Below are 11695 nucleotides of genomic sequence, written 5' to 3'. Positions count from 1 at the left end.
TCATAATATACATCATTCTGATTGGAGCTAAGGGCAAACAACTGTCTAACAATGGTGCATTCCGCTAGGAAGCCGGCCAAGGCTTGGGCCTTGATCATGTGGCGAGGCACATAGTCGATGTCGATCTCGCTTAACTCCACACTCCACTTAACTAGGCGGTTAGATGCTTCTGGTCTTTGTAGCACTTGCTTAAGAGGTTGGTAGGTAAGCACTCGGACGTTGTGGACCTGGAAATATGGCTTGAACTTCCTTGTCGAGGTGACTAGGGCCAAGGCTACCTTCTCCAAGTTGGTGTACCAGGTTTCTATGCCATTGAGAACTTTGCTAGTGTAGTAGATTGGCCTCTGTACCCGGTCTTCCTCCTTGACCAATACCGAGTTGACCACCTCGTCTCCGGCTGAGAGAAAGAGCAACAACTCATCCCTAGGGCTTGGATTTGTGAGGGGAGGTGGCGGGCTTAGGTATCTCTTTAGCTCTTGGAAAGACCATTCGCATTCTTCGGTCAACTAGAAGTCTTTCACCTTTTTTAGTGGCTTGAAGAAGGGTAAGCACCGGTTCGTGGACTTAGACATAAACCTACTGAGGGTGGCTACCCGTCCTATGAGGAGCTATACTTCATTATAAGTCCAATGTGACTGCATATCGAGGAGGGTCTGGATCTTCTCTGAATTAGCTTCTATTCCTCGCTGTGTGACCATGAACTATAGGAGTTTTCCAGAGCCGACGCCGAAAGCACACTTGGACGGGTTCAGCTTCATTCTATACTTCCTAAGGGTGTCGAAGACTTCTTTGAGGTCAGCTAGGTGGTGCTTGGCCTTCTTGCTCTTCACCACCATGTCATCGATGTATGCTTAAACATTGCAGCTGAGCTAATCGTTGAACACCTCGTTCACTAGTCATTGATAGGTAGCGTTGGTGTTCTTAAGGTCGAATGGCATCGCCTTATAGCCTGAATGGCAAAAGAACAGAATTCTGGGCAGATCTGATTTTGTTAGTGGCTCTGATACCATGATAAAGTTCAGACCTGCACTAAATTCTATTAGAATTAGAGGAAGATTAGAGGAGATAGAAGAGAGTGGAAGAGAAGAAAGGAGAAGGAGAAAACTGGTTTGAACAAGAGAGAAAAGTCACTCTCTCTAATCGGACAAGTTATAGTTATATGTTTCTATTAAATAAAGCAAAAGACTATTAAGTCCCTACTTAAGTATGGGACACATCACTTAACATAAACATTACACATCAGCTTAAACATAAATAGAAGGACTAAACTACCCCTATACAGTCAACACTAACAAAGTTGATGGAGTGACTTAGTCTGGTTCAATGAGTTTGTTGTCTTGACAGAGCCTCCTATATATACTAGAATAAAATATGGAGCAACACAGAATGGGGAGAAAAGGTAATGGACAAAAATATGTAGTCAACAGAAAAGAAAACTGAAAATGAAGATATCATAGTCTCACAATTTTTTGCAACCAACTATAAGCAGATTAAGAGAGGAAAGCATCAGGGTGGGAGAAGTTCTCTAACATCCTCCAACAGTTTTTTGAAGATCTTATGTTTCCTGGAACTGTAACACTCCAAAATAATAGTACTGAAGACTCTTAGCTTGATACAGCCAAGGTTCAAAATATCAACACAATAAACCCGATACAGGGCATGTCATATCCATATCCAAGACAGGTTGGGATCCTCTATCTATGCAGCCTATCCAGCTCAATGTCCTCCCACTATGGGAGTGACATCTGTTATATCACACGGAGCTACCTACTTTTATTGTATGGGCACAAGATGGAGGCTTAACCGTCTCCATTTTCTTTTATTTTCCCTTTAAAAAAATAAAACCAAACATAAAAATTAAAGATTTCACTTCCCTTCTACTCCCTTTCCCACTGTTAGAATTCAGGTCTGCCTTAGAGTTCTGCCTGTCTGAGATCAGTTATGTAGAAGAAGAAAAGGTGAAAGAGAGAGAGAGAAAGAGAGAAGAGAGAATTCTGGTTCGAACTGAAAGAGTCAACCTGTCTTCTCCCAGTCGACCAGGAAGTATTTATATTATTATTGAAACATAACTGAAAAGACCTATGTGTGTTTGCTCCCTTTCTATATTAAAGATTATTGATTATTTGAAGTTGAAGTTCAATCTGCCTAGTTAATGTTAGATTAGTTTGGGTTTGTTTTCCTACTTCTTATTTTCATATTTACTTTAATTTAAATTGAATAAATTGCCTAGTTTATTGAGCTTTATATTCAAAGACATTGTTTTAGTTGCTTGTTATCCCTACCTAGGCTTTAGGAGATTATAGTAAAAAAAGAAATGAATAAAATAAATAATAATAATAATAATAGAGAGTTTAAAGTATATAATAATGAATTTGATTGGATATGAGTGTTTAGCATAATAGGTAGGATATATTTGTCAAGGGGAATATGTAGTAAAAGAGAAAGTATTATTCAAATAAAGGAAAATTCAAAAAAAAAGAGGAAGAAAAGGGAAAAAATAATAATAAAAAATAAATATATATATATAATAAGAAAATATTTAGAAAATAAAGAGATAAATCCCATAAAACAAATAAGCAAATAGGGTCCCATAAGAAAATAACAATAACAATATATATATATATATATAATAAATACCTATTAAAATTAAAAAATAAAAAATTGAAAATGAAAAAACAAAGAAAATAATAGAAATATAAAAATAATAAAATATAATATATAAAAATATAAAAAAATAAAATTGATAAGGTAGTTCTCCTTTATGTTGATTTGTTATTATTGTTTGGAATCCCATGTGGGCCCCGCCTATTGGACCTAGGGGTGTCTAACCTCTTCCCTCTCCCATCCAAGTCTGACCTAGATTGGTTCAACCAATGCCTTGAGTCTGGAGTCACTATTAAACCGAACATGCTTCCCAATGTAGATCCCAAAGGTTCCATTACCTCCATTTCACATAACTGATGGGTAGCAACTCCAAATCAGCCCAAGTGAGTCATTTCCCAACGCTCACACTTTCTAAATCATTTTCTTGATTTGAAGAAATCATTATTGCTATATCTCAGAGTTGATACATCAGCCAAACACTTTTGTGATAAGGTTAGTTTGGCTGCTTAATAAAGAAAAAAAAAACCTTGCAATTTTAAGGCAGGTTCAATCTTGTTTAAAGAATGTTTGAGGATTGGGGTTGCCAAGGTTTGGTTTGGATTCAAACCTAGGGGTAGTTTCATCATGGTTTTGTGCTTCTCAATAGTCTTATTCAACAGCCTCTGTCTATCTTAGGACCCAGGCTTTCAAAAAACTAAGGTAGGTGGTGGTAATTATAGGAATTGAAGTACCTACTTGGGTGGGGTTTTGTTGACAACTCTTAAGTCTAGGAGTTAACCTCCCCTAATTGGTAGCTAGGAGAGGGGTAGTTTCATGTGTTGACTCATAATAAACCTTCTCTCCATGACCCCAGTCTCTCTCCCTTAATATTTTAGAGCGCTAAGTAATTTTTGATCTAGCCACACTTCGAGTGAGAAGAGCCCTAGATAAGGAAGTATCCTAGATTTTTGTGCATGTTTCAAGTAGACTGGTGGTAGCTCCAATTTATATTTTTTCTCAAGGTAAGAATAAGTCCATACTAGATTCAGATTACATTTCTGTTGAATTTACTTGGACATAAATTCCCTCTTGTTGCCTAACCTATCAAAGGAAATGGCATCTTGCCGCTTGATGAAGTTCATGTAATCTTGCTTTAATAGTTATAGTTTGTGTGGAAGTTATGTAGGATTGAATAACATCATCAACTTTGGGGTTGACCTAGTTGTTTCTGGGCTTGCTTAAGTGTGAACAATCGATTGTTAGTTCTGAATCTCCATAAGCAAAACTTAGCTTATCTTCTCCGAGATATGATAGCACACTCTCTATTCATGGCCCAATTTAGGAGTACCAAACGTTAGGGGTGAGTAAAAAAACTGAAAAACCAAACCAAACCGATAAGACCGAATTGAAAATTCTGATTAACCGAGCTGGTTGGTTTGGTATTTTCAAAAAACCAAAGGTACCAGGTCGGTTTCAGTTAACCAATATAAAAAACGGTGGTTAACTGAATCAACCGGTATATATTATATTTATGTATATTTTATATTATCTATATATTTGACTATTTATAATATATAATATATTATTTTTTCTTTATAATATAATATGTTATATGTATTTCTAATTTTTTATTATATATTTATATATTTATTTACAATGTATTTTATAAAGTCAAAAAAATCAAAGTGCCAATAAACCAAACCGATGGTTACTGAATCGATCAACCAATTAACCGATCCACTTTAGTTTGATTTCAATTATTAATTTTCCAAAAATCAGTACTATCGGTTTGGTTTGAAATTTAGGCCCACTGAACCGTGAGCGCCCCTACAATGTTTACTGCACATGCATAACTGTTCTAGTGATGGCATGGCAATCATGGCCAATCATTTTGTTATGGCTTATTATTATTTACTTTTGACAGTTGCAACGGTTGAGAATGGCCTATATCGATGTAATTCATTTCTCTGTAAGCGGTGCTTTGCACTACATATCGAGGGAAGTTACTTTCTCTCCTTTGCCACTAGAAGAGGAATGTAACAAAATGCAATATGTCCATTGCTTAAAAGTAGTCCCATTTTGGATGATTATGCTTGGAGTTAAATAAAGGTGTCCTCTCTCAAACATAGATGTCATCTATTGGGTAGGACCAAATGTGAGCACCTTCCCTTTGGGTATAGGTGTCATCCATTGGTGAGAACAGAACCCAAGCGTATTCTCTATTGAGTGAGTGATGGCCACTGGAATGTTCTTCTAAATATCTTAGAGACCAAACTATCTTGCTTCTAGGTGTAAGTAAGAGGCTCAGTCCAGCTGACCCTTGTAGCAAAACCAAACTTTAGGGGTGATGAACTTGGACAGTTAACTATTTAGAGATTTAACATAGCCTCTTTGTGTGGAAATGTATCCAATAAAGCACTCATGCCATTTCAAAAGCTCAACTTCATTCTGAAGTGTAGCAAGGCATTAAGAATCATTACAAATTTCCTTAAATTGGCCAGGCAAAGAATTCATTCAAACATTAAGCCTTGTAGCAATCCAACGAGTTGTGGCTACTACTCTTTATCTTTTTTTTTTATGAATAAAGATAGTTTTATTACTTTAAAAGATAATGGGGAACTCATACAACAGCTGCAACCTCTCTTAACTGATTACAATGAAACTTAAAAGGCAAAGGCAAGCATTACAACTGAGCCCAAAACAAGACTTTCCTATTTGCCCCTTACTTAGATAATCCATCAGCCAAAGCATTTGCTGATCTCTCCACCCAATGTGTAGTAATAGTGTAGGAGGGGTAAGGCTTAGTTGGGGAGCGGTCTCTTTGAAAGACAGAGAAAGGTCTCGTGAGTAGGGGAGAATGAGGATCTCTAGGTTAAGGGGGCAGAATGGAAGAATTCTAGCATACTCAGGAGTATTGGGTGACAAATATAGGGATCTAATGGCCCTTCAATACGAGGAAGACCTCTATTTATGGGGAGGTCCCGAGATCCTAAAAGGTAGGAGATGAGGATACTCACTCCGTATCAGGAAAGGGAATATATGATTCATTGCCAATTATTGGGTGTGCTACTAGGTTTACGCCACATGTCTCATGAGGATCTTCTCAGTGATTGGCTTTCCTTATCCTTAAGATCCCTCATTACTCACGTGTGCTACTAACCTCTTTGCACACTATAACTAATCCTGCATGGCATCAGTGACATTATTGTTCGGCGGATGGCGCTTTGTTGGCTCTACGTGGCAGCTCGCCATGTCCTTTGCTGTCATGGGTTCCACGTGCCTCCGAGTATACGCGGGCCTCGCCATGGGCTCGGCCTAGGTTCCCCCTGACCCGTCGCCACGAGCGCGTTAGTGGGCTGTGGGTTCATCGCACGCCTTAGCGGGCGTGGCTTCATCACACATTCTTGAGGGCTTGGTACTCTCGGATGGATTCAGTTGTGGTTTCTTTGGGTTCTAACGCTGACTTTACTCGGTGAACTGCGGGTTTATCGCGATTACTACGATACGTATTTTGGGTTCATCGCAGGGATGCTAGTGTGCTGCTGCGGGTTCATCGTAGCGTAGGGGTTGGTTGTGAGCTGCTCGCGTGTGCTTTGTGGTGTTAATCTTGATGTTTGATATTCTCTAAGGGTCTGAATGAGCACTACATACCTACATTAGCCCCCCTGCTTATCAGTAAGTGGAAGCTTATCGATAAGCACATTGTCTTTTCATATTCAGGTTTTGTGATTCGCCTATGTGCATTGGGTCTGGAGTTTTTCCTACCTTACATCTTTGTGTAAATCCCGTGTACCTTGTGTTCATGTTTGACAGTTCATTATAATCTATGGCTTAGCCCCCCCCTGTCTTTTGGTGATTTGCTTTCTGGCGGCAATTAGTGTCACACACTAATTATGTGTTCCAGCCCCCTAGCTGTTGACAGGAAGAAAATTAGCAAAAGGCAATACAAATTATAGTTATGGGTGTTGCTTGTTAGCAGTAGATGGTTGTTTTGCTGCATGGTATTGATTGATGATGGACCACTTGGTTGTTGTTATCATTTGTTATTAATGGGCGTTTGAACAGGCATTGGGTGATGATCATTATTTTGTTTATCCTAGTGTGATGAATGCCTCATGCGTCATTTGGGTGTTTAGTCTTTAAATTACGGTGGTGCGCGTGTCATTATATCTGAATGAATGTGTCGCTGTGTCCTGTTTTTCGGAGAGTGGACCTATAAGTTATTTTCGACTACTTTTCATGACGATTCGCCTGAGTGCATCTGTTTGGCTTCCTTGCTATTGGGTTATAGTTATCGATATGTGAAGTGAGTTGTGCTTTAAAAGGTGTGGTGTGCCTCGTTGGTTTACGTCTTGCCTACTTGCTCTTGGCTTCCTACTGTGTTTGTCATATTTTCTGTACTTTACATTCAGTGATGGCCCTTGATCAGCACAGTGCATAAAGAGAGGCTAGGGTTCCTGATGTCCTGCACATGATGGACATCAGTGAGGCCGTTGGTTCCATAGCGTCATCTCTAAAAGGGTCATCACTTAAAAGAGTGGCAAATAATTCGGAACTCGCATTGGTCCATGGGTTGCTCATGAAATATTGTGATGAGAATAACGTGGCCCCTTTGGAGTATGAGGCTGTGGACGGCATTCTCGTCCAAGGTGTTCGTTCGCATGACAGGTATACGGTGACCAAATCTGTGGAGAAATTTGTAGTAGCTATTGGGGTAAATTTCTTAAAGCACCCTTAAGGTTTAGCTAATTGACTAACTCCACCCCTAATGTTTGACTATTGTCTTAAAGTACCTATTGTTTCTGAAAATTGCCCTCACCGTTAAATCCTAACGGAGGAAGGTGAATTGTCACTTTTACCCTATCTCACATGAACGCTCCAAAATGTAAATTACATTTTTGACCATCGCTTTAATACAGTTTTGTTGACTGAGTGGAGAACTCAGTTTCGCTGCCTAAATGGAGAAAGAACACCATCGCCTAAATGGGTTACCGCTGCAATTATCATGGAGATGTGGAGGCATATAAGAAAATATGGCAGGTCGTGAAGTGCTACCAAATACGCACCCCGAAGCATTTCTCTAGGGTGATTATGGTAGTTAGCTAACTTAGGTGGAGGCGGCAATCCCCTCATCATCTACGGTGGTGGAATAGACCCAAACCCCAATGATCCGGTAGTGCTAAAGATTTCTCACATGGCTATCAAATCTTGAAGAATAAACTGCAACAGATGGAGCCACCGGAGAGATTGATTATTTTTAGTTCATATGTTGTTTCTGTTTGTTTCTATTGTTGTTCCCGTTTCTGCGGTGGCGGTGGCGGGTAGAGATGATAACAGGGAGGGAGATTCCATTTTTTACCCGAACTAGTGGATCAGATTTGACAAAGAACAACAGTAGTTGCAGAGGCGACAGCAGCAGTTTCTCGACGGAGCAAGCAACATCAACCATATGATGTCACATGTGAACGGCTCGTGACGGAGACTTAATAGTAACGGATATGTTAGTTAATTGTCAGAAACAGTAGGAGTACCTTAAGATAATAGTCAAACAGTAGGGGTGGAGTTAGTCAATTTGCTAAACCTTAGGGGTACTTTAAGAAATTTGCCCTATCTATTATTTAAGATGGCTAGTTGCCTCCCTTCGAACTACCTTCCATCGTCGTTGGTCTTGCATTGAATACACTTGCGATGATGATGTACAATATTATGAATCTCCCTTTAGATCAGTTGTCGTGGTTCATCTTCGCACAAAGGTTGAAGACCTATGAGTGTTTTTCGGCTATCGGTTTTCGCATCGGGCATATTAAAGAATGTGTTGTCCTGCTGGCACATGTATTTTGAAAGGCTAGTCTTGGAGAATCACCATTGGTTTAAGGGCGGTCTCTGAGCGACGTGCGCTGTCGTATTGAGGTAGCCTAAATAATGCTCACTAAAGCTACCGAGAAATTAGAGGCCCTTATGGCGGAGTGCAGTCGTCAGCGTGAATTAGTGGCAGAATATGAAGCAAAGGTGGGAAAACTGAAGGTATTCGAGTCTCGAAGGCTTCTACTTGAAAATATAGTGTTGATGAGAGACGAGTAGGCCGCTTTGTGAGATGTGCATATGAATTTCTGTAATCATTTTAGCTGATTTGGTGTCTTTAAAAGCTGATCGCAAACGACCTCAGGGCTTTTTGAATTCAGTTATATCTATGTGATACCGCTTGCTCATTGTCGTTTATTGTGCTTTGAGCGACATTTCTTCTAATGGGCTGTGTACTGACGTTGTTGTCTCTCTCTGGACGTGGGTGTAGGGGGTTATTACTAACAACGCTAGGTACCAGCCTCTATAGTTGCTTTGGGCATTAGTATCGCTATATGCCCTTCTCGAACTGCTGTTCTAGCAGGGAAGGGAGGGGTAGAGCCCCCTTCTCTGTGATCATTGGATCAGCTTTCCAATGTATGTTTCTTGTCGATTCCGGGTGATTTGGTGGTTTATTAGGGTGTTGTGGTTGAAGGGGAATTAAGAGAACAATCTTTGAGGGTGACCACGTGGCTCGTTGTTCGTGATTCCATAATGAATGCCAGTCGGCCGCACGTGTAGGGTTGCTCCGGTATTCGATACGCATGTGTGGCGTCTCTTTTGAATTAATGCACCGTTTTGGTCCCGCCTTTCTAAGGATCTTTAGGTAAATTCCCTCGGTTGCTTTTTCACTAAGCATCATATTGGTTCCTGTACGGGCGTCCCTTCTTTTTCTCCGGCACTGTTTGGCGTTCTGTATGTGTGGGAGGAGTAGAATCGCTATAAAATCAAGGGAGAGGAACTGCTTCAATTTTCCCTTTACATTTTCTTAGTGTCTCCGTAGGGTTCTAGTGTTGTTGTTTTCCTAGAGTTCCTTGTACTCCAAAGTTGTTTATGTTCCTTTCTTTCATTCTTTGTCTCTCCATTCTGTATCTGTCTCTTCCTCCTCATGGCTGCTCGTTCGAATAGACCAGACTCCTTTTTTTCCGACTTCGTAAGGGAGGTTGATACTACTGAGATGTTAGTGCAAAGGGAGGCAGCCCTAGGGGTTGATGGTGGGCGGGGTTTCTGGCCTCCCATGCTTGTGTCCAGGGGTGAGGGTGGCTCTTTTGTAGATCAGCCTGCACCACCAACCGTGCCCACGGCCAAGGAACCACCCTTCACCTAGGAAGTTGTGGACGAGGTACCTCCCACAGGATGGCGAGCACCTCAACTTGACAAGTACGATGGAAACACTGATCCCGCTGACCATATCGAGGCACTGAAGGCTCAGTTAATGTTGCACGGAGCCTCCGAGGGCTTGATGTGCAAAACCTTAGTGGCCACCCTCACAGGTCCAACCCTAACCTGGTATTCCTCCCATCCTCCATGCTCAATAGCATTGTGGGAGCAGCTGGAAACCCAGTTCCGTGCTCAGTTCATAGCGAGTCAAAAGCATTGGAAGACCTCAACCAGCCTCGTGCAGGTGCGACAGAGGAAAAGTGAGCCCCTCAGGGACTATCTGGCAAGATTGAACAAGGAAGCACTACAAGTCAGGAACCTTAACCAGTCTGTGGCTGTCACCGCTATTCAACATGGCCTCCACCCATCCCCATTCAACTTCTCCATCTCCAGGAACCCTCCACAAACCCTGACTGCGCTGATGAGCCATGCACAGAAGTATATCAACACAGAAGAAGCGCTGACACAACTACGGGATGAGGAAGAGAGGTCTGACAAGAGGAGAGATACTGAGGAGCGAAAGTCAGAAAGATCAAATCTAGACCATAAGAAGCAAGACCGCCGACCCAACCATAGACCACGGACACCCCCGCCGAACTATCGAAACTTCACGTCACTCAATATGCCACAGTCTGAAGTCCTGATGCAAATCCGTGACCGCAACTACATTCGTTGGCCCGAGAAGATGAATACACAAAGCAACAAAAGGAATCACAACAAGTATTGCAAGTTCCATAGAGATCATGGCCATGACACGGAGAACTGCTTCAACCTGTGCAACCACATTGAAGACCTAATCAGGCGCGGATACCTCGATGGGTTCATCAAGAGCGAGAAGTTGGCACACGAGGAACGACACACGAAGGATGCTCGACCGCTGCCCCGAGCTCCCCCTACTGGTGTGATCCATGTCATATCAGGTGGAATCGCCGCAGGAGGGGAGAGTAGCTCGGGGCGCAAGAAGTATGTGCGATTGTGCGAAATCGACAACCAAGGGCACAAGAAGAAGCACGACCAGTCCATCACATTCACCAACGATGACCTTCGAGGGGTTCAGACCCCGAATGACGACACCTTGGAAATAGCCGAGGTGGCCAACTTCAAGATAAGGCGGATCCTGGTTGACATAGGTAGCTCCGCCGATGTACTCTTCGAGGACGCATTTGAAAAGCTCGGCATCGACAAAGAGCGCCTCACCCCTGTCAACACTCCCCTAATGGGCTTCTCTGAGGAGTCCCTCCTACCCATTGGAAGAATAACCCTCCTCCTATTGATTGGAGACGGTGACATCACTACGACGAGCATGGTAGACTTCATTGTGGTTCGTTGCCCCTCTTCATACAATGCCATCCTCGGTAGGCCAACCCTTAATGCTCTGTAGGCTATGGTCTCCACACTCCATCTCACCATGAAATTCTCCACCGAATATGGCATAGGAGTAGCACGTGGAGACCAAAGAACTGCACGGCAGTGCTACTTGCTCTCCTGCCGAGGACCACACCCAGCCGCGGAAACATTGATGGCAGAAGCTTATGACCTAAGGGACGAAGTGAGAGCACAATGCGGCCAACCAGTCGAAGACCTCATCCAGGTGTCGCTCAACGAAGAAGACCCTGAAAGGACAGTCCATGTCAATTCTCTCCTAGATGACCACCTTTGGGAAGAGCTTGTACAGCTACTGAAGGACCACACCGACATATTTGCCTGGTCGGCAGTAGATATGCCAGGGATCGACCCTAAAGTCATCACACACCATTTGAACGCCGACCCCCCGCTACCGACCTATCAAGCAGAGCAAAAGGAGTTTCACAACAAAACGATAGCAAGTGATTGCAGACGAAGTACAAAATTTACTCGATGTCGGCTTCATTTGGGAGGTCAAGTACCCCGA

General features: G+C 42.2%; 1 protein-coding gene across 1 annotated transcript; it reads left to right on the top strand.

The window, feature by feature from the left end:
* Nucleotides 1-7057: 7057 nt before the first annotated feature.
* LOC104589244 (uncharacterized) lies at nt 7058-11185 on the top strand. The gene is made up of 2 exons (XM_010247496.1): nt 7058-7297; nt 9977-11185. Exons 1-2 carry the CDS (start codon nt 7058-7060, stop codon nt 11183-11185), a joined length of 1449 nt encoding a protein of 482 aa, XP_010245798.1.
* Nucleotides 11186-11695: the final 510 nt, after the last annotated feature.

Source organism: Nelumbo nucifera, chromosome 2 (genome assembly GCF_055504915.1).
Source record: "Nelumbo nucifera cultivar China Antique chromosome 2, China Antique-T2T, whole genome shotgun sequence".
Taxonomy (NCBI): domain Eukaryota; kingdom Viridiplantae; phylum Streptophyta; class Magnoliopsida; order Proteales; family Nelumbonaceae; genus Nelumbo; species Nelumbo nucifera.
Note: the sequence above shows the minus strand (reverse complement) of the source record. Positions and strands in the feature narration are given on the sequence as shown.